The sequence below is a fragment of the Salmo trutta genome, chromosome 36, assembly GCF_901001165.1.
Source record: "Salmo trutta chromosome 36, fSalTru1.1, whole genome shotgun sequence".
In the NCBI taxonomy this organism is placed as follows: Eukaryota; Metazoa; Chordata; class Actinopteri; order Salmoniformes; family Salmonidae; genus Salmo; species Salmo trutta.
In genome coordinates this window covers 32,771,333-32,792,941 of record NC_042992.1, presented here as the reverse complement: position 1 = coordinate 32,792,941, position 21,609 = coordinate 32,771,333, and the positions used below count along the sequence as shown (strand labels likewise).

Here is a 21,609-nt window from a genome sequence, read left to right as displayed (position 1 = left end):
ACATCCACTACCACACTGGAACACACTGCTACTGTTTGGAATGTGTTTATGTGTGTAACCTCTCTCTTCTCATGTGTTTTAGGAAGGAGCTGAAGAGGACAGAAACGTAACGGAAATGACAAACGTTGAACTTCCCAAGAACGTAACACATACGTATACTTACACACACATCAGTCACACACAGAAGTTTACACACACTGTGAACATAGAATCCATATATAAAAAAGATCTGCTGTCAGAAATGTTCTTTGGTGATTTCCTTGAAACAGTTTTACTTTAATTTAATCCATGGTTTGGCTTTTTAAAATAGAATTTTGTTGAATTATAAAATGTAATATTGCCGTAGTTTGGCTTTTTAAAAGTTGTGCTGTAATTTTGTTGAATTATATAATGTAATATTGCCACTGTGTGATAGACTTATCTCAGTCTTACAGGTATATTAGAATCAATGGAACACCATGAAAGTGTGTTTCTGAAAATAATTAGATTGTTGCGAGATGTTAAATTAAGATTTTAATTTATATTATTCTACAAAAAGAACATACATTTGCCTGATTTTCCCCTAAGTGAAGCCACCAAAACAATCGCATTTAAAAGATATTGCTGTAAACTGAATAATTGTTTAGTTTGAATGTGTAGTGTAGGTTTTGGTGGTATAAGATACAGTAATTGTGTGACGTTATGCTCACACAAACTTGTTTAATTGTATAACTATAAGCCAGACAAGGCCTGTCCACATGTTCCTTTTGTACATATTTCTCTTACCGACAGTGGCGTTATTTTTCTAGCTGTTTTGATTTTATGATACGTTTTGATTTATGATGGGGCATAACACTTTTGGACTATACGTTCTGTAGTTGGTGATGGGGCAAGGGAACATGTATTTTATTGCAAGTGTAAATGTGATCCATTTAAGAGATGCATAATCAACCAGCAAAACAAGACAAATTAGAGACCAAATTCATGCATTCTGTAATAATGTTTTTACACCTTTCAATAAAGTCTAAATAAAGTCATACTGAGCCTTTTAATAATGTTTGCAGTAAGATATGTTCTAAACAGCAAAGGACTTGGAAGTAGAACAATATCATTTTGTATATGGGTTTAAGAAGTAATATATATTTTGATCACCTGTATGAAAAATGATGGGGTAGCAGGTAGCCTAGCTCTTAAGAGCATTGGGCCAGAAACCGATAGGTTGCTGGTTTGAATCCACGAGCCGACTAGGTAAAAATCTGTCAACGTACCCTGGAGCAAGGCACTTAACCCTAATTGCTCCTCGTTCTGGATAAAAGTGTCTGATATGTAAATGTTTTAATAAAATGCTTCTTAGAAAGGGGGTCATCTCTACACTGTTTCTTTGAGTACCGGCACCTATCTGAGTCCAAATCAAGCACTGGCTGTAAACAACAACAGGCGTAACTAAATAGGGGCCTATACTCATTTTGGGTACTGTTTAGTGTACTGTAGGTGTAGGAGTTCCACAATTCTTTTGTAATAGGCTTTTGAATAAATAACGTTTGAGATATTTTGTTGACCTGTATGAAAGATGTTTGATTAAAATGCTTATTAAAATAGATAATCTCTGCACTGTCTATTTTGTCCTGAACATGATCATATGATAGAGATAAGAATAAATCATGTTCATTATCTACTTATCTGGAGGTCCACGTCACTGCTAGTTTTCATTCTCTACTAATCAGGGACTGATTCAGACCTGGAAAACAGGTGAGTGAACTATGGCCTATGAACAAATTATATTTATTGATCAATAAACTGCCAGGGAGAACAGTATCTGTAGCAGTACTTCTGCCCTCTAGGGCTGATATGTAATAGCCTATCATGTTATTCACCAAGACCTGTTGCACAGAATCTTTCCTGGCAACAGATGATCAACATTGGTAGACTATTTTATGGAATGCAGTTTCTGTAAGGGATGTAATTCTCTATAATAACCCACTGGGAACTGTAGAATACTCCCCATGTAACTACTGCACAGACTATTCATATCCACAGTGACCCATTTATCAAGCTGAGAAAATGAACATAATACGGGAAAAATAGGCTTCTTCAGGTTTTATGGCAAATTCATTCCATTAATTTAAAACTTCCTCTGATATCACAAACATTTTGGTTGTAGAATTTAATTTGTACAATTAACTCCTATACTAAGGTGGAAATTTACAGAATGGTGACAACCAAAAGATACCTGGGCAAACACATCCGACTGGTTTGGGACATGTATTTGTGTTTCAGGAAATATTTTGTTAGAGGCAGATACGCTAGACAAAACTATACGGACTCTGAATTTTACTTCCTCCTCCAACTATTGGTTATGAGGTTATGTTATTTGACCGTTTAGTAGGCTAAAACATTTGACTAAAACGCTTCAGGTTACAAAATTGTCAAGTGTATTTCACAAGTCTCAACAGACTTTACAAATAAAATAAAAATCAAGGTTTGTAGTATTAGTATTGTATTAAACAATCCTACAAACCATTTCCAATGACTGGCACTGGTAAATAATAATTTTAATAGGACTGGTAACAGTTGCAGCAAGTTGTGACGCATGTAAGACCTTCAGGTTAAACAATACAGAGGATGCAGTTTGAAAACAGTCTTTATTTGAAGCAGTGCTGGGATCAGCTGATAGAGAACACAGTGTGTCTGTGTGGGTGTAGAAACTGATCTATGATCAGAACATGCCCTTCCTGTAGCGGTGGATCAGCTGATAGAGAACACAGTGTGTCTGTGTGGGTGTAGAAACTGATCTGGGATCAGAACATGCCCTTCCTGTAGCGGTGGATCAGCTCTGACACGTCCTCCTTACACACCTTTATCCAGCCGTCCTCCTGCATGTGGTACACTGGACAAACACAGACAGTTACACATAAATACATTTTAAAGGTATTGTTTACATTGTAATTTCCTATGGATTCAGCATATGACTACTTTTTACTATGGATACATCCTTATGAGATTAGATTATAATTGTATATTTAGTTATAACCTCGTGAGTGGAATTCACACCTGGAATTTACACAACAAACAAACAATATCTGAACATACATCAAACTCAATCCTGCACCTATCTATGCTTCACATGGTCTCACATGAACTGACTTAGTCAAGTCAAATGAATCGTTATAGAATGAGTAAAGGTTCAGAACAAGGTCACTCACGGTTGACCACTCCTCCAGAGTAGGCGTCTCTGTGTGTGGCGTGGGTGATGCCACGGCGGCCCAGCTCGTACGCCTCCTCTACCGTCATGTCCTCACGGTAGCCGCTGTCCACCACTCCGTACGCATAGCTGCTACCACAACCAGTAGAGAACATACGACCAGAGAGACGTGTGGCGTTATCGTCCACGTAGTACAAACCAGGGCCCTGGACAGCAAGACACAAATAAATAAATACTTATCTATAGACATGACAACTGGAGACTCTCCAATGGTACTCAAACATCTTGGGTAGCATCAGGATGAAAATGTCATCTATAAAACAAGGCTTTCAAATAAATAAACACACACACACACCACTCCTCCCTCCCACCCTGTACCTTGTTGTCCCAGCCAACGATCATGCTGCCCATGGAGAGGCCCATGCCTCTGTATCCCAGCATCATGTTACACAGCAGTTTAGAGGCTGCAGACACTGAGATCCTCTGCTTGTTCCTCAGTTTGTACAGCCTGAGACACAAAGAGATGGTCAGTCACTGTATGAGACAAGGCAGTCAGAGTGCTGAAACACTGGTTTACTTCCAGATACATTTTAACACCCCAGAAAACACTGATTTACTTCCAGATACATTTGAACAGCCCAGATACATAAAGACATGAATGTGTCTTGGAAGCAGACCAAGAACACCAATACAGTAGAAGACTACTCTAGATAACAATAATGGACTAAACGTAAAGTAGATGGTAACTACAAAGTTACTGGTTGATACTGATATGGTTGTGCAGTGCTTACAATATGTCCCATGTATTTGTTTTGAATGTAATTACATTGATTGGTAGATTTTCTCTCCATCCAACCCTCCCCTTGTGCATAAGCCTAACAGACAGACAGACTTACAAAGACAGGCATCAATGATTATGATATTAACACCATGTAACTGTATAGCGGGACTCAATCCCACAGAGACAAGCTCCAACAGACCTGCACTCCTTAGCCAGCAGTCTCTCCCAGTACTGGCAGTCAGCAGCACTACCAGACATGGTCCCCAGCAGGTAAGGGTTGATCTCTATCACCTTGTTAGCCTCCTTCGACGCTGCAGGGAAAGACAAATGCATGGCAAAGAGGTTAGGGAATGATTTCTTTATGTTCGGTTACAGATCTCCCAGAGATCCATTCTGCATCTGACCTGTTGGATGTGTCTACGACTGCTGCTGGAAAAATGTAATGGACCAACTCAAGGCTGATCACATCAACGTTCCAAGGTAAATCACATCAAAATGGATGATTTTACAATTATCACTTGTAGATGTTTTAGTACTCACAATATAGTAGTAACAGTAGAATGCTATTACTAGTTTCTTACTGTGTAGAGGCACAGTATTGTCATATGAACACAAGTGTATGACAGAAATGATAGACTAAAAACGAATCCCTATGGAATGTGATGTTTACCAATGTAGCTGCCGGCTGAGGCCCTGGAGTCCACAGCCACAATGACACCATGGCGAAATTTGAAAGCCAGTGTAGTAGTACCATGGTTCAGATCTATGGACACACCACCTTCACGGCTGCATGACTTCAGGAACCCTGAAGGCTGGAGAGAAAGAGCGAAATATAGATGGGGACAGAGAAATAGATTGATCCAATCGTTTAAAAAAATGTGAGACAGCAGCTCTTGTCAACATTTTGTCAGGTGGTATACATGCGTGTGCGCGTATGTTTGTGCGTGCGTAAAAGTGTGCTTGGGGTGAGTTGAGAGTCTGCATTGAACCATGCGTTAGTAATGTTTAGTTCACTAAACAAGGGACACATTAGATCACCATATCATTGTCACAGAAGAAACAGAAACGAACTGCAGATTGAAAGACGCGTAAAATACTCACATCCACTCCAACCGGGACAGCAAATTCCTGATTCGGTCGGTCAACAAGATGCCCTACTCCTGTTCCAAGAATCTGCCCACGAAGTCCCGCGTGGGACTTATAACCACTTACGTCGAAAAGTGCCATAATGATTAAATAAAATATAACAATGTAGACTGTATCTTAATAAAATTTGAAAGCGAAAATACAGCTTGACTTCGCTCTGACGCGTCAAGGAAATATATTTCCTAATGCAAACGAAACCGAAAGGGTTTTTAATATACATTTTCATTCCTAATCGAAAAAGTAACCCAACTGTTACTTATAATATGCGTACTCATTCCGAGTATTATTTGACAATAGCCTAACCATCCCTAGTCATACGGATAAACAATTGTTAATAGACATTAAGTTTTGACATGATTTCTCACAACAATATACAGTAAACTGGCTGAAAACGTATCACACATTTGGCCAATCGCAGAGCATCATTTGTGGGTCGTCATCAGTAAATAGGAAGACTTACCTGTTAGAGGTTTACCGTGCTCAAGGAGTCACTCACAAAGAATCACAGGGAGAGAACTACAATGAACAACAATATAAATACAAAATGTTAAGTGCTCGTCCCATGTTTCATGAGCTGAAATGAAAGATACCAGGAAATTTCCAGCTTATTTCTCTCAAATGTTGTGCACAATGTGTTTACATCCATGTTAGTGAGCATTTTATATTTTGTCAAGATAATCCATACATCTGGCATATCAAGCTGATTAAACAACATGATCATTACACAGGTGTACCTTGTGCTGGGGACAATAATATTCCACTCTAAAATGTTTTGTCACACAAGACAATGCCACAGATGTCTCAAGTTTTGAGGGGGCGTGTAATTGGCATTCTGACTGCAGGAATGTCCACCAGAGCTGTGTCCCACCCATGGCTGTGCCCTTGCCCAGTCATGTGAAATCTATAGATTAGGGCCTAATGCATTTATTTCAATTGACTGATTTCCCTATATGAACTGTAACTCAGCAAAACCATTGAAATTGTTGCATGTTGCGTTTATAGTTTTGTTCAGTATAAATGTTATGCTATATTACATTTGAAATATCTAAATCCCCTGGATTGTAATAGCGGGCATATTCTTCATTGGTGAACCATGGCAATAATATTTTTTTTAAAAACATGAAGATTCTGTGAGCTGAAACTGCTATAAGGAAAATGGAAAGCTAAAAGTGAGGAGGAAAAACTCAAACACGTATTCATGAAAAATAATAAAGACTTTTTATTCAATCAATCACTTTCCAATATTTCACCCAGTGCATATAGACACAGCTATAGCCTAGGCCTACTATACCTGTTCAAAATGTATTGCTGACTACAGTTCATTGAACTAAGATCTTTATGTGACAATGTTTTTTTTATGGCTTTGCATTGTAGTGTCACCTAGTAGTCACATCTTGTCATTATTAGGTGTATTGTATTCACTGATCATGTCTGAATATTGTGATAAGCCTCTGTGACTCTATCTTTGTTGTTTCTGAGTGGTCAGGTTCAGGCGGTATCCATCCGCTGGACTGTCTCCTGCACTACCTCCAGCTCCAGAGGGACTATTTTCTCTGTCAAAATAGACGTTGTACCTGGGCGATACTTGTATCTTCTCCGCCTGAGTAAGAGAAAGAGCAAAGAGAGAGAGAGAGAAGATAAGATAGAAATTAATCACTGTTCTGTCAAAAAAAATAGTTTTCTCAAATATGCTGTCTAGAATAATAGTTGAAGCAGAATCTGAGGATGTGAAAACTATTTACCTCTTGTCTTTATACTCTGACTCCTGGTACGGCCTGATGTAGTCCACCCCCTGTTTAGTGATGACACAGATATCTATGTTGTTGCCTGAGCCCAGGTCACTCATGATGCCAGAGTGGATGGCATCCCGGACCAACTCCTTAGCGTCCTCCAACTAGAAGGGCATAGGGATGAAGAGTGAGTGAAGGGACTGGAATGGGGGAGGAAGGTCTGTAATACATCCAGCTTAATGTAAACAAATCTGATGCCTTCTTTATGGTGAGTCCAATGACTTAACTCTTGAGACTTGAAGTCTATCGATGTGATGGCATATGAACTACATGTACGACAACCCCTAGCCTGCCTAAGGAAAAGTCACTCACCTCCATATTAGGTTTGAATCTATCCTCCAGAATCCCCAGAGCGGCCAAGTCACCAGACCCTACACAAAACACAAATAGGAATCAACTAAATGTCATTATTTATAGATTATTCATGACTAGTCGATTAATCAACTGATAACGGTCCACACAATAACAGTATATGGATGTATGCTTATGTTTGCTTGACACAGTAGCAGTCCCTCACCCATTGCAAGGTATGGCACATTGTCTATGCTCCCATAGGGCCCCACTGTGTAGAGGTGATTGCCGGTGCAGTCCACCCCTCCGAGGATTAGACTGGCCCCTATCTGGCCCCGGTACCTAAACATACACATATGAGATACATTATGAACAAACAAGAATGACTATTTTGAATCAAACCTATCTGACATGAAAGGCGGTTACATTGGAGCGGCTATAGTGGTGGACGAGGTGAGTTATTCAACAGAATGGGATGTTTAAAGGGGCCATCTGCATTTGCTGCATCCATTTTTGGACTTTTAAATCAATGATATGTACCCATTGATTCTTGAAGAATATAACTTACAAATGCCTCATGAGCTTAGTTCAACTGTCGTACCCGTATCAGAACCCAAAATAGAATACTTGTTTACTCCAATGTTTGTAAACAATGTAATTCTAAATAAACACTGTATAGCCTTAAAACACGGGCCTAAATTCAATCAGTTCAGCTTTAACCCGCAATAACTGACAACTGCATAGCATATCATTGTTTTTGTTTAGGCGATGTCAGAGGTGTAACTGCATTGGAGCTGTCAAACCCAGAAGCGGCACCCGGCATTATACTGTACATATGGCAGACATTGCCATAGGATGCATTAGTAGAAATACCATGCAGCCGTGTTCGAACACTGGAATGTGTGATGTAATCTATTCTACACCTTGATTAGGCTGATAAAAATCCTTATTATTTTGTTTAGTGATTTTCTATTTGACCACATGAGCAGCTGCTCACCGATTTGCCAGCTCCAACGCAGTTACACCTCTGACATCGCCTGAATAAAAACAATTAGAAACTGTGTGGTTCGAGCGCTGAATGTTGATTGGCTGACATATCAGACCGTATACCACAGATATGACAAAAACAAATGTTTTTACTGTTCTAATCATGTTTAGAATAGTTTATAATATCAATAAGGCATCTTTGAGGTTGGTGGTATATGGCCAATATACTGTAACACGGCTAAGGGCTGTATCCAGGCACTCCGCGTTGTGTTGTGCATAAAAACAGCCCTTAGCCGTGGTATATTGGCCGTATACCACACCTCCTCTGAACTTATTCCTTAATTATATGCTATGTGATTGTTGGTTATCGCAGGTTAACGCTGAACTGATTGAATCTAGGACATGGTAAAAAATATATATAATTTTGACCTCACTGATGGTCAGTCCTTACATCCATAACTCTATGTATGAATTTGAGAGTGGTTACATTTCTCCAGCCCCATCCCCCAGCTGTTTACCAAATCAGTGGCAGGGTGCCCGCTTTTTAGTTTTTTGAACTGCAGATTGCAGTTGTTCTAATGCAGTGGTTCTCAACTCTATTGTTGAGTACCCCCAACAGTACACATTTCTGTTGTGGCTCTGGACAAACACACCTGATTCTACTAATCATCAACCCCTTGACAAGTTGAATGAGGTGTGTTTGTCTGGGGCTTCAACAAAATGTGTACTGCTGGGGTTACACGAGAACCGGAGTTGGTAACCACTGCTGTATTGGAGAGTTTTAAAGATACACACACACACACACACACACACACACCTGAATAGCATGTCCTGTAATATGTTTACTGCCATCACGACACGTGGGTTCCTGCCGCTGGTCATAGAAAAGATGGTGAGGTTGGAGGAGAGCATGTCGGTGGTCTTCTCGGTATCCGCTGCAGTTCCTGCACCACAGCAGCTGAGAGAGGGAGTAAACAGGAGAGGTCAGGAGAACAATGGAGGTGTGGGCATGGATATCTCAAATTAAAGTGACAGCCTACATTTGTTCACTACTCTTTCACTTCTCTCTTCCACACATGACAATCAATTCCATTCTAAACATGTCACACATGGACTATCCCTTCAACAGGTGTAGATCTACTCACTACATATTGGGGGAGATGTAGTGGATCTTGGCACACATCTTATCAGCCACGACTTCACCTGAGGTGGCCCGCGTGTCTGCTCCCAGAACCACTCCATCCTGCACAAACAAAGACCCAAACAACACTCCATTTTACTATCAGTATACACAATTAATTTCCATCATTATTGTATTTTTTTAAGTCACATAAAGACAGGCAAGGATCATAATAATATATCACTATGTAAAATGTACTGAAATACTCCCACTATATGGAGTCTTCCACTTATTAGAGATGCCTGCCCTTTATCAGTGGACATCACTCTCACCTTGCACACTACTCCAGCTATGGTGGTCCCTGTCTTCATAGGCTTAGGTGCCTTGGTGTGTCCTCCCTCAAGCAGACCCTCCAGAGCAACATTTCTATTTGATAAGGATACAGACTAATCAAACACACTGTAACACAATACCAATAGTGTAGCACAAAATCTTACTAAGAAAAGCCCTATCTAACGATGACCAGATCAATACAATTACAATCAGCTGACTAACACATAGAAGTATGACTTTCATTAGAAGAAAATTCAGAAAGAATCAAATTCAACCTTTACAATTATGTAGACTTGCTGGTCTTTTTTAGAAAGAATATTTACACGATTATACAAGATGCGTTACTTTCACTTTTGATATAGGCTTGGTATGCGATGAGATTATTACGAAGTTTACTATTTACCAAAAAAATACGAAATGTTATTATCCTTAAAGATAAAAGAGAAATCATACCTGGAGACGTTCTCAAAATTAAATCCCGATGCAGGTGTTTCGACAACATTTGTTAGCGCCATACCTGAAGAACTTTATTTTGCACTCAGTGGTAAGAGTTTGACTTCACTACAGTCGCGCATTTCAAGTCCCTGAAGAGGTCGCTATTTCCTTGACATGGTGTGACTGTATGTGACTGAAGGACACAGTTTTATCCGTATTTTTCATCGGTTTTCGGGAAATACTGGAAAGACACTTTATGGACTCTCAAATCAAAGGAGTTAGCACTGGCGTAAGTTAATTGTTTTTCATATTTTGTACCTAATAATGTTAAATTGAAGCTGTTATTAACAGTACATTTTGGGAAGGACGTAGCCGAATTTACAGTGAGGGTTTTAATTCTAGGTTGCCTTGTTGATTTTTGTCATAAATTCATCTCAGTAGCCTAAAGCTGAACCTTCAAGGAAAACGTTTATACATTTAACTTGATAATAATAGACTTATTTCATATTTTCCGACGAACAAAGTGCTGAATTTACTTTCGTTTTCGAGTCATTCATCTGCAACTCAAACTCAGGGTAGAAATTAGCCTACACTTTACCACTGATCTGGGATCAGTTTAGCCTCCCCAAATCCCAACCATAGTTTATCCATTGACTGTAAACTTAGGAAAACTAACCTTAGATAATATATTTTAAATATGTCATAAATATATTATCAAACAAATATATTACTATATATTATATTGTAATTGTATGCTCACCCCATCTAACTGATTATTCATTTATTACTGATTTTTAAAATCTACAGACCACCATCTTGGCGGTGACGTTCAATGGAGGGGTTATCATTGGCTCAGATTCCAGGGCGTCCATCGGAGGGTAAGGAGGATCTTCAACACCTGGAACCAAATGAATCATATTGCCCCTCCTTTCCTCTATGTCTTTATGATCAAGTCTGTGACACGCAACATATTAAATAAATCAGCCATCACTTATAGCAATATATACATTGGAACGTGTCACTAGGAGTCTCTACCTAATGTTTCTCCAGGAGTCTCTATCTAATGGGTCTCCAGGAGTCTCTATCTAATGTGTCTCCAGGAGTCTCTACCTAATGTTTCTCCAGGAGTCTCTATCTAATGGGTCTCCAGGAGTCTCTATCTAATGTGTCTCCAGGAGTCTCTATCTAATGTGTCTCCAGGAGTCTCTATCTAATGTGTCTCCAGGAGTCTCTACCTAATGTTTCTCCAGGAGTCTCTATCTAATGGGTCTCCAGGAGTCTCTATCTAATGTGTCTCCAGGAGTCTCTATCTAATGTTTCTCCAGGAGTCTCTATCTAATGGGTCTCCAGGAGTCTCTATCTAATGTGTCTCCAGGAGTCTCTACCTAATGTTTCTCCAGGAGTCTCTATCTAATGGGTCTCCAGGAGTCTCTATCTAATGTGTCTCCAGGAGTCTCTATCTAATGTTTCTCCAGGAGTCTCTACCTAATGTTTCTCCAGGAGTCTTTACCTAATGTTTCTCCAGGAGTCTCTATCTAATGTGTCTCCAGGAGTCTCTATCTAATGTGTCTCCAGGAGTCTCTATCTAATGTATCTCCAGGAGTCTCTACCTAATGTGTCTCCAGGAGTCTCTACCTAATGTTTCTCCAGGAGTCTCTATCTAATGTGTCTCCAGGGGTCTCTATCTAATGTGTCTCCAGGAGTCTCTATCTAATGGGTCTCCAGGAGTCTCTACCTAATGTTTCTCCAGGAGTCTCTATCTAATGGGTCTCCAGGAGTCTCTATCTAATATGTCTCCAGGAGTCTCTATCTAATGGGTCTCCATGAGTCTCTATCTAATGTATCTCCAGGAGTCTCTACCTAATGTTTCTCCAGGAGTCTCTATCTAATGGGTCTCCAGGAGTCTCTATCTAATATGTCTCCAGGAGTCTCTATCTAATGGGTCTCCAGGAGTCTCTATCTAATATGTCTCCAGGAGTCTCTATCTAATGGGTCTCCAGGAGTCTCTATCTAATGTGTCTCCAGGAGTCTCTATCTAATGTGTCTCCAGGAGTCTCTACCTAATGTTTCTCCAGGAGTCTCTATCTAATGGGTCTCCAGGAGTCTCTATCTAATGTGTCTCCAGGAGTCTCTACCTAATGTGTCTCCAGGAGTGTCTACCTAATGTTTCTCCAGGAGTCTCTATCTAATGGGTCTCCAGGAGTCTCTATCTAATGTGTCTCCAGGAGTCTCTATCTAATGTGTCTCCAGGAGTCTCTACCTAATGTTTCTCCAGGAGTCTCTATCTAATGGGTCTCCAGGAGTCTCTATCTAATGTGTCTCCAGGAGTCTCTATCTAATGTGTCACCAGGAGTCTCTATCTAATATGTCACCAGGAGTCTCTATCTAATGTGTCTCAAGGAGTCTCTATCTAATGGGTCTCCAGGAGTCTCTATCTAATGTGTCTCCAGGAGTCTCTATCTAATGGGTCTCCAGGAGTCTCTATCTAATGTGTCTCCAGGAGTCTCTATCTAATGGGTCTCCAGGAGTCTCTATCTAATGTGTCTCCAGGAGTCTCTATCTAATGGGTCTCCTGTCACCAGGAGTCTCTATCTAATGGGTCTCCAGGAGTCTCTATCTAATATGTCTCCAGGAGTCTCTATCTAATGTGTCTCCAGGAGTCTCTATCTAATATGTCTCAAAGAGTCTCTATCTAATGGGACTCCAGGAGTCTCTATCTAATGTGTCTCCAGGAGTCTCTATCTAATGTGTCTCCAGGAGTCTTTCTAATGTGTCTCCAGGAATCTCTATCTAATGTGTCTCCAGGAGTCTATCTAATGTTTCTCCAGGAGTCTCTATCTAATGGGTCTCCAGGAGTCTCTATCTAATGTGTCTCCAGGAGTCTCTATCTAATATGTCTCAAAGAGTCTCTATCTAATATGCCACCAGGAGTCTCTACCTAATGTGTCTCCAGGAGTCTATATCTAATGTGTCTCCAGGAGTCTCTATCTAATGTGTCTCCAGGAGTCTCTATCTAATATGTCACCAGGAGTCTCTATCTAATATGTCACCAGGAGTCTCTATCTAATATGTCTCCAGGGGTCTCTATCTAATATGTCTCCAGGAGTCTATCTAATGTGTCTCCAGGAGTCTCTATCTAATGTGTCTCCAGGAGTCTATCTAATGTGTCACCAGGAGTCTCTATCTAATGTGTCTCCATGAGTCTCTATCTAATGTGTCTCCAGGAGTCTCTATCTAATGTGTCTCCAGGAGTCTCTATCTAATATGTCTCCAGGAGTCTCTATCTAATGTGTCTCCAGGAGTCTCTATCTAATGTGTCTCCAGGAGTCTCTATCTAATATGTCTCCAGGAGTCTCTATCTAATGTCTCTCCAGGAGTCTCTATCTAATGTGTCACCAGGAGTCTCTATCTAATGGGTCTCCAGGAGTCTCTATCTAATGGGTCTCCAGGAGTCTCTATCTAATGTGTCTCCAGGAGTCTCTATCTAATATGTCTCCTGGAGTCTCTATCTAATGTGTCTCCAGGAGTCTCTGTCTAATGTGTCTCCAGGAGTCTCTATCTAATATGTCTCCTGGAGTCTCTATCTAATGTGTCTCCAGGAGTCTCTATCTAATGTGTCACCAGGAGTCTCTATCTAATGTGTCTCCAGGAGTCTCTATCTAATGTGTCTCCAGGAGTCTCTGTCTAATGTGTCTCCTGGAGTCTCTATCTAATATGTCTCCAGGAGTCTCTATCTAATGTGTCTCCAGGAGTCTCTATCTAATGTGTCACCAGGAGTCTCTATCTAATGTGTCTCCAGGAGTCTCTGTCTAATATGTCTCCAGGACTCTCTATCTAATATGTCTCCAGGAGTCTCTATCTAATGTGTCTCCAGGAGTCTCTATCTAATGTGTCAACAGGAGTCTCTGATGTGTCTCTATCTCCACTTCACCACAGGAGCTACGTGTCTTCTAAGACCATCAACAAGCTGATCCAGGTTCATGACAGGATATTCTGCTGCATCGCCGGCTCCCTGGCAGACGCTCAGGCCGTCACCAAGGCTGCCAAGTTCCAGATCTCCTTCCACAGGTATGGACCACCCTGTCCCTGTCCTTGTCTGGTTCAACATAGCTCAGGATTGTTGATATCAGACTAATGTAGCTTGATTGATGTGTGATTGATTTGTATTATTAACAGCAATAAGGAGACCTCCATTTTAGATCTGATCTTAGTAGTAATGTGCAGCCTACATTTACCAGAAGCTCTTATCCAGAGAGCAATTAGGCTTAAGTGCCTTGCTCAATGGCAGATTGTTTTGACCTAGTCAGCTCGGGGATTCGAACCAGCAACTTTTCGGTTACTGGCCCAAACCTCTTAACCACTAGGCTACTGCCTCTTGAACTACAATAGACATAGAAACAAACTGTGGAATAATGATTACAACCATGTCTTCTCTGTGTCTGTCCTGTGTGGTAAGTATTCAGATGGAGTCCCCTCCTCTGGTGAAGGCAGCAGCGTCCGTGTTGAAGGAGCTGTGCTACAACAACAAGGAGGAGCTGCAGGCCGGCTTCATCACTGCAGGCTGGGACAGGAAGAAAGGGCCACAGGTGATGCCATGATCCGTAACAAACAGACATAGAATAGAACACGATAGAATAGAACACACACACACAATTTCTAACCGTTATTTCACCTCTAGGTTTACACGGTGGCCTTGGGCGGTATGTTACTCAGTCAGCCGTTCACCATCGGAGGATCAGGGAGCACGTACATCTACGGTTACGCCGACGCCAAATATAAACCTGACATGAGCAAAGAGGAGTGCCTGCAGTTTGCTACAAATGGTAAAAGTTGATTTTTCCCGTAGAATCTCATAGGCTTCATTGTTTTATTAGAATGGCGCTGTTTTCATTTTATTTTATTGAAAACATCTTCCGGTGGGACAGGAGAGTGATTGTAGGATGGGTTTGCTATGGGATTATTGGCACTGGAACACAAGAGAGCTGTTCCTGAAAACGTGGACAGATATGGTCTCATACCCATCTCTACCTGCCATCTGATCTATTTTCCTCTCTTTCCTCCCCCTTGTTTTTCTCCTGTTCACCCCACCTAGCTCTTGCCCTAGCTATGGGCAGAGACAATGTCAGCGGAGGTGTGGCACACCTGGTAGTGATCACCGAGGAGGGGGTGGAGCATGTGGTCATCCCTGGAGACAAGCTACCCAAGTTCCACGATGAGTAGAGTGACACTACAATCAACCAATCAGTGACACTCTGTGAGATGACTCTTCACTCAATCGTTCACTGTTGTTCATACATGCAGAACTTGGTGTTCATATGCCAGACTGTTCACATCAGTTTTGGGACTGCGGATAGAAAAACAGTCATGATTTCCAAGAGACCAATGTGAAAATCTCTGGTTCTGCCTATGTGTTTCATAATCTACACCGTGTTCGTTTTGTTTATGTGCATTATATTTGTTTACCTAATGACCTCTGGGTGGAATCAATAAAATCTTAAGTAAAAAATATGTTTACACTGCATGTAAGTGTGTTTGATTATAAATATGTAAATCTGAAGGTCCCCACTATAATTGAGTAGACTATTTCTGAGGGAATACGCCCTATTTAATTTGAAGCATCATTAGCAATAGATAATTAGTCAATATTATAAGCCTGTTATAACTAATGCATAACTGTCTGTATCTAAACCTATACATTTACAAGACAGCAACATACAAATCATTACAATTAGTACATATTGGTACAACTTAAAACTTTTATATGATGAGTGAGAAAGTTACAGATGCACAAATATCATACCCCCAAGACATGCTAACCTCTCACCATTACAATAACAAGGGAGGTTGGCACTTTCTCACTCATCATTATTCACGATTCATTCAGGATTATCCGTAATCACGGTAGCATCCACATGAATGCAGAACGTTTGGCACAGTACATTATTTACCATTCATTTCTATTGGGCACAAAATAATCTGAAACACATCCGAAACAAAAAGAAAATGCATCCAGTCACGTGCTTTATGTAGGCATTGCGTGCTATACATATGAGCCCAAATACCTAACTTTTTAATAGTTTAATACACATATAAGTGAATGTGTCCCAATACTTCTGGTCCCCTAGAATGGGGGACTATGTACAAAAAGTGCTGTCATTTCTAGACGGTTTACCCGATATGGATGAAAACACCCTCAAATGAAAGCTGACAGTCTACACTTTAACCTCGTAGTCATTGTATCATTTTAAATCCAAATTGTTGGAGCACAGAGCCAAACCAAATACTAAAACGTTTCTTGAGAAATTATATCAGCCTCTCAACGGCCGGTTCGTGACTGACAATGTAACTTTCATTTTCAGTTTATTCCAGAAAATGGTGGACTAGACAGAAATGAATGACGGCTCCTTGCTCAAATATATTTAAGAGTTGATTCTTAATACAACAGTACAGTTGAATAGTAATCGTTCGTGTCCTAAATGAAGCGTCGTTTGGTGTTTTCTTTTTCTTTTCATTTCGCGTTGAATCAATAAGCTTCTCACACACCGTGCGCACTGCACAGGTATCAGCGCGACCAGCCACAAAACTAAAGTGCTTCAATATGTTAGAAGAATCATCAGAGCCAGGGTGGCTATCCGAAGAAGTAAAAACTGGGGTGAGTATAATTGAATGACATGTTTGGACCTGGAATTGATGTTAGCCTAGAGAAGTGTTCTCATTGTAAAATCTTGGGGTGTGCATTGATTTTGTTTATTTTTATTAACGTATAAACGCAGTCTATTGCCTTTCCCAAATGGTTAGTGTCAAAGTGAACATAACTGTGTTGAGTCCTTCCATTGAGTCAAATTAATTATGCCCTTAAACCAGTTTGGAAAGCACTTAATCAAAATTGTGTCTGTGCTTTGTTTTCAGACTACCATCATTGCTATTGAGTTTGATGGAGGGGTGGTGCTGGGCTCTGACTCTCGAGTGTCTGCTGGGTAAATCGCTGTTCCAAGTCTTAGAGAGCCAATCATTTACTATGAACATTAAAAAAGTCCTCCCTCAAACCTCAGTTCTCCCTCCACCCATCCCCCCCTCTTCCCACCATCCCTCATAGGGAGACTGTGGTGAACCGGGTGATGAACAAGCTCTCTCTCCTCCATGACAAGATCTACTGCGCCCTGTCAGGCTCGGCTGCAGACGCCCAGACCATCGCTGAGATGGTCAACTACCAGCTGGATGTGCACAGGTATTACCCACTGCATGGCTATTTATTGTGGTCGGCAATAGCTCTAGTGCTATGTGTAACACATTTTGGTTGAGTTAAATGTATGGAAAAGGTTTCTAGGCTCACACTGTGCATTTTCACGTGTTCTCATGGGGGTTTGCTTATATAGACGCAGTTAAAGAATTCTGCTATTGAGCTGTGACTTGTGATCCTCTTTAACTCAGCATTGAGGTTGGAGAGGATCCTCAAGTTCGTTCAGCTGCCACTCTGGTGAAAAACATCTCGTACAAGTACAAAGAAGAGCTGTCAGCACATCTCATTGTTGCCGGGTGGGACAAGAGAGGAGGGGGACAGGTTAGTCATTACATTGGTATTTGTATTTATTAGGGATCCAGCAGCTACTCTTTCTGGGGTCCAAACACATTAAAGCACTTACATCACACATAAAACAAAAGATAAAACAGTTAATCATATAACATTATTACACCACTACATATCTACAAAACAAAATGTAGAATTACAAAATGTAGAATATTACCATGTACGTGTGTGTAGAGTGCGTGAGTTAGCGTTTGTGTGCGTATGCGTGTGTCTGTACCTGTGTGTGCCTCTTCACAGTCCCCGCTGTTCCATAAGGTGTATTATTATCGTTTTTTTTAAATCTGATTCTACTGCTTGCATCAGTTACCTGATGTGGAATAGAGTTCCATGTAGTCAATACTCTCTACTGTCCGCTTCCCATAGACTTGGGGATTGTGAAGAGACCTCTGGTGGCATGTCTTGTGAGGTATGCATGGGTGTCTGAGCTTTGTGCTAGTAGTTTAAACAGATAGCACGGCACATTCAGCTTGTCAGCACTCCTTACAAAAACAAGTAGTGATGAATCTCTCTTCCACTTCCATGAATATTATTAATGTTAGCTGTGTACTTTTAAGGGCCAGCCGTGCTGCCCTGTTCTGAGCCAATTGTAATTTTCCTTTGTCCCTCTTTGTGGCACCTGACCACACTACTGAACAATAGTCCAGGTGCGACAAAACTAGGGCCTGTAGGACCTGCCTTGTTGATAATGTTGTTAGGAAGGTAAAGCAGCGCTTTATTATGGACAGACTTCTCCCCATCTTAGCTACTGTTGTATCAATACATTTTGACCACTACAGGGTTACTCTAAGCAGTTTAGTCACCTCAACTTCCACATTATTCATTTTTTTACCCCCCCCTTTTTCTCCCCAATTGCTGGTAGTTACTGTCTTGTCTCATCGCTACAACTCCCTCACAGAGGCAAAGGTCGAGAGCCATGCGTCCTCTGAAACACAACCCAACCACACTGCTTCTTAACACAGCACGCATCCAACCCGGAAGCCAGCCGCACCAATGTATCAGAGGAAACACCGTACACCTAGCGACCTGGTCAGCGTGCACTGCACCCAGCCTGCCACAGGAGTCGCTGGTGTGGATATCCCTGCCGGCCAAACCCTCCCTAACCTGGACGACACTAGGCCAATTGTGTGCTACCCCATGGGCCTTCCGGTTGCAACAGAGCCTGGGCTCGAACCAAGAGTCTCTGGTGGCACAGCTAGCACTGCAATGCAGTGCCTTAGACCACTGCACCACCCAGGAGGCCCCAATTTCCACATTATTCATTATAAGATTTAGTTGAGGTTTTGTCCCAAAATGATTTGTCCCAAATTCAATGCTGTATGTTTTTGAAATATTTAGGACTAACTTATTCCTTGCCACCCATTCTGAAACTAACTTCAGCTCTTTGTTAAGTGTTGCGGTCATTTCAGTCACTGTAGTAGCTGATGTGTATAGTGTTGAGTCATCCGCATACATAGACACACTGGCTTTCCTCAAAGACAGAGGCATGTCCTTAGTAAAGATTTTTTTTAAGTATGGGACCTAAACAGCTGGATTATGTTGGAGAAGCTTCCATTAAAGAACACCCTCTGTGGCGGCAGGTAGCCTAGTGGTTAAAGCATTGGACTAGTAACCGGAAGGTTGAAAGATAAAATCCCCGAGCTGACAAGGTAAAAATCTGTCGTTCTGCCCCCGAACAAGGGGGCACTGTTCCTAGGCCGTCATTGAAAATAAGAATTTGTTCTTAACTGACTTGCCTAGTTAAATAAAGGTAAAATATATATATTTTTAAAAGACAGGTAACTCTTTATCCACATTATAGCAGGGGGTGTAAAGCCATAACACATATGTTTATCCAGCAGCAGACTATGATCAATAATGTCAAAAGCTGCACTGAAGTCTAGCAAAACAGCCCCACAATCTTTTTATCATACATTTCTCTTTGCCAATCATCAGTAATTTGTGTAGGTGTTGTGCTTGTTGAATGTCCTTCCCTATAAGTGTGCTGAAAGTCTGTTGCCAATTTGTTTGCTGTAAAATAGCATTGTATCTGGTCAAACACAATTCGTTCCAAAAGTTGACTAAGGGTTGGTAACAGGCTGGTTAAATAGAAATGCCACATCTATAAACACTAGTCCAATCAGTATTAATTGATTTTTGTGTCCCTTTCAGGAAATGTTCTTGCATCTGGAACATTTTAACTGATCCCTGAAGCTTAGAAGAGGTCATTTTAAATATAATTTTTTTTGTAATAGTTTTGAGTGTTTGCTCAACAAAATGTACCATGAGTACAATTACAGAATCAAACTCAGCTGCCTCAAACTCACAGTTGTTCACTAGTCTGCATAATATTTAACTTTTTCAGAGTTTGTTAGGTTGCTGTGCTCAAGCATTCCCCTCTCATTGACCCCTCCCAGGTGTATGTGACCCTGAATGGCCTGTTGTCCAGACAACCCTTTGCGGTCGGCGGCTCCGGAAGCGCCTACGTCTATGGGTTTGTTGATGCAGAGTACCGGAAGGCCATGAGCAAAGAGGACTGCCAACAGTTTGTTGTCAACAGTGAGTGACCAAAAGTGTACTTTTAAAATAAAATAAATGTGTTGATATACAGGTATGACCTAAACAGCATGAATTAGAAGCTATTAAGATGTGTCATTTGTCAATAATATGCTCTCACTCGCTCTCTTTCTTCACCTCTCCTCTCTCTCAGCACTTTCATTGGCCATGAGTCGAGATGGTTCCAGCGGAGGTGTGGCCTACCTTGTCACTATTGATGAAAAGGGTGCAGAGGAGAAATGCATCCTGGGCAACGAGTTGCCCACTTTTTATGATCAGTGAAAACTGGGTTGTGAAAACAGTAACAATGAGGTTGTCGTAGTTATGAAACAGTGAGTGGACATATGGCCACCTTACGAACAAACAGTACTATTAAATCTACACAGGATATAGAATGTTTGGATAGGGGTATAAATCATGCTGGCACAATGTCAAATATTCTCACTACACATGCCATTTTCAAAATTGTTATGCCCTCTGTTGAAAACAACTGATTTTATTTTGGATAGCCAGGGACCTCAGGCTGGACTGTGTCTTTGGGTGATTCACAATTAAATTAAACTTTCCTTGGATATTTCTCAGCATGTTTTTTTTCAACCCCAAAACAACTATTCAAGAAGTCTTATGCCACCATCAAAAGGTATGATAATTTTAGTTATTATGATTATGTCTACCATATATAATGCCGCATTCAAAGCAACTGGGAACTCGGAAATCTCTGACTTCCGACTTCAGTGCGTTCAAAACAACTGGGAACTTGGAAAAAAACTAGCTCTGATGGTGAAAAATCGTTTTGAATGTTCATCCAACTCGGAATTCCAACACAGGAACCTCTTTCTAGAGCTCCGAACCTTCTGACCTGAAGATCACTGACGTCATGATTTCACCTCGTATTTTTCAGTTGCACTGGTGAGGCCATGGGAATATTCGTAGCAAATTGTATTAATTTTAGGTGATTAGTCATCAGTTACAAAGTGGATATGAAGCCGGGCTTAAAATAATTATCCTAACCTGTTGCGTAAATTCTCCTGCTAAGAAAAGTCAAATCTGACGTTAATTTGACAAAAGCTGGATTCCTTCAAGCCATGACCGGTTCTTCAGCTGTCCCCATATGAGAACAATTTGTGGTTCCAGATATAACCTCTTTTGGTTCCATGTAGAACCTTCTGTGGGAGGGGATCTACATGAAACCCAAAAGGGTTCTTCAAAAGGTTCTCTGGGGACAGCCGAAGAGCCCTTTTAGGTTCTAGATAGCACTTTTTTCTAAGAGTGTAGGGTAAACCTGTTACCATAGAGTATCACAGTATGAGTCATAAAACCCATAAAACCTAGTGGTCAAACAGTGAAATTGTTCCAATCGCTTTTCCTCCATTCATTTTCCCATAGGGGATTTTAGAAACACTTAAAATAAGGGCTGTGTTTCAT

At 40.9% G+C, this 21,609-nt stretch overlaps 5 protein-coding genes across 6 annotated transcripts in view; 3 read left to right on the top strand and 2 right to left on the bottom strand.

The window, feature by feature from the left end:
• Window positions 1–1,579, top strand: part of LOC115175919 (BOLA class I histocompatibility antigen, alpha chain BL3-7) — a 35,224-nt gene extending 33,645 nt beyond the window's left edge. Inside the window, exon 8 of the mRNA XM_029735566.1 lies at window positions 83–1,579. The gene's annotated coding sequence lies outside the window, so the exon portion shown is untranslated. The remainder of the gene's footprint in view (window positions 1–82) is intronic.
• A 549-nt stretch (window positions 1,580–2,128) lies between these two features.
• On the bottom strand, window positions 2,129–5,480 carry psmb8a (proteasome 20S subunit beta 8A). Of its 2 annotated transcripts, XM_029735571.1 has the most exons (7): window positions 5,064–5,480; window positions 4,633–4,774; window positions 4,162–4,273; window positions 3,560–3,689; window positions 3,183–3,387; window positions 2,772–2,866; window positions 2,129–2,689 (listed from the first exon to the last, which is right to left on the bottom strand). In XM_029735571.1, exons 1-6 carry the CDS (start codon window positions 5,187–5,189, stop codon window positions 2,778–2,780), a joined length of 804 nt encoding a protein of 267 aa, XP_029591431.1. In that variant the 5' UTR covers window positions 5,190–5,480; the 3' UTR covers window positions 2,129–2,689; window positions 2,772–2,777. The 2 variants fall into 2 exon arrangements, with proteins under 2 accessions (XP_029591431.1, XP_029591430.1); XM_029735570.1 differs by having other exon boundaries at window positions 2,460–2,866; window positions 5,064–5,479.
• An 823-nt stretch (window positions 5,481–6,303) lies between these two features.
• On the bottom strand, window positions 6,304–10,221 carry psmb13a (proteasome 20S subunit beta 13a). The gene is made up of 8 exons (XM_029735569.1): window positions 10,083–10,221; window positions 9,629–9,722; window positions 9,322–9,419; window positions 8,994–9,134; window positions 7,416–7,531; window positions 7,211–7,269; window positions 6,851–7,002; window positions 6,304–6,708 (listed from the first exon to the last, which is right to left on the bottom strand). Exons 1-8 carry the CDS (start codon window positions 10,142–10,144, stop codon window positions 6,597–6,599), a joined length of 834 nt encoding a protein of 277 aa, XP_029591429.1. The 5' UTR covers window positions 10,145–10,221; the 3' UTR covers window positions 6,304–6,596.
• On the top strand, window positions 10,208–15,572 carry psmb12 (proteasome 20S subunit beta 12). The gene is made up of 6 exons (XM_029735572.1): window positions 10,208–10,353; window positions 10,872–10,942; window positions 14,001–14,132; window positions 14,521–14,650; window positions 14,743–14,887; window positions 15,157–15,572. Exons 1-6 carry the CDS (start codon window positions 10,321–10,323, stop codon window positions 15,282–15,284), a joined length of 639 nt encoding a protein of 212 aa, XP_029591432.1. The 5' UTR covers window positions 10,208–10,320; the 3' UTR covers window positions 15,285–15,572.
• An 839-nt stretch (window positions 15,573–16,411) lies between these two features.
• On the top strand, window positions 16,412–20,761 carry psmb9a (proteasome 20S subunit beta 9a). The gene is made up of 6 exons (XM_029735560.1): window positions 16,412–16,716; window positions 16,974–17,041; window positions 17,161–17,292; window positions 17,496–17,625; window positions 20,046–20,187; window positions 20,339–20,761. Exons 1-6 carry the CDS (start codon window positions 16,663–16,665, stop codon window positions 20,464–20,466), a joined length of 654 nt encoding a protein of 217 aa, XP_029591420.1. The 5' UTR covers window positions 16,412–16,662; the 3' UTR covers window positions 20,467–20,761.
• The last annotated feature ends 848 nt before the right edge of the window (window positions 20,762–21,609 follow it).

Coding starts and splice junctions, on each gene's coding strand:
- psmb13a (XM_029735569.1), bottom strand. CDS start 10,144: ATGGCGCTAACAAATGTTGTCGAAACACCTGCATCGGGATTTAATTTT. Junction 9,420..9,628: donor TAGCTGGAGTAGTGTGCAAG/GTGAGAGTGATG, acceptor TTGTTTGTGCAG/GATGGAGTGGTTCTGGGAGC. Junction 9,135..9,321: donor TACATCTCCCCCAATATGTA/GTGAGTAGATCT, acceptor TCCCTCTCTCAG/CTGCTGTGGTGCAGGAACTG.
- psmb8a (XM_029735571.1), bottom strand. CDS start 5,189: ATGGCACTTTTCGACGTAAGTGGTTATAAGTCCCACGCGGGACTTCGT. Junction 4,274..4,632: donor CTCAGCCGGCAGCTACATTG/GTAAACATCACA, acceptor CTTTCCCTGCAG/CGTCGAAGGAGGCTAACAAG. Junction 3,388..3,559: donor TCGTTGGCTGGGACAACAAG/GTACAGGGTGGG, acceptor CTTGCTGTCCAG/GGCCCTGGTTTGTACTACGT.
- psmb12 (XM_029735572.1), top strand. CDS start 10,321: ATGGACTCTCAAATCAAAGGAGTTAGCACTGGC. Junction 10,354..10,871: donor TCAAAGGAGTTAGCACTGGC/GTAAGTTAATTG, acceptor TAAAATCTACAG/ACCACCATCTTGGCGGTGAC. Junction 14,651..14,742: donor ACAGGAAGAAAGGGCCACAG/GTGATGCCATGA, acceptor TTTCACCTCTAG/GTTTACACGGTGGCCTTGGG.
- psmb9a (XM_029735560.1), top strand. CDS start 16,663: ATGTTAGAAGAATCATCAGAGCCAGGGTGGCTATCCGAAGAAGTAAAA. Junction 17,626..20,045: donor ACAAGAGAGGAGGGGGACAG/GTTAGTCATTAC, acceptor GACCCCTCCCAG/GTGTATGTGACCCTGAATGG. Junction 20,188..20,338: donor CCAACAGTTTGTTGTCAACA/GTGAGTGACCAA, acceptor CCTCTCTCTCAG/CACTTTCATTGGCCATGAGT.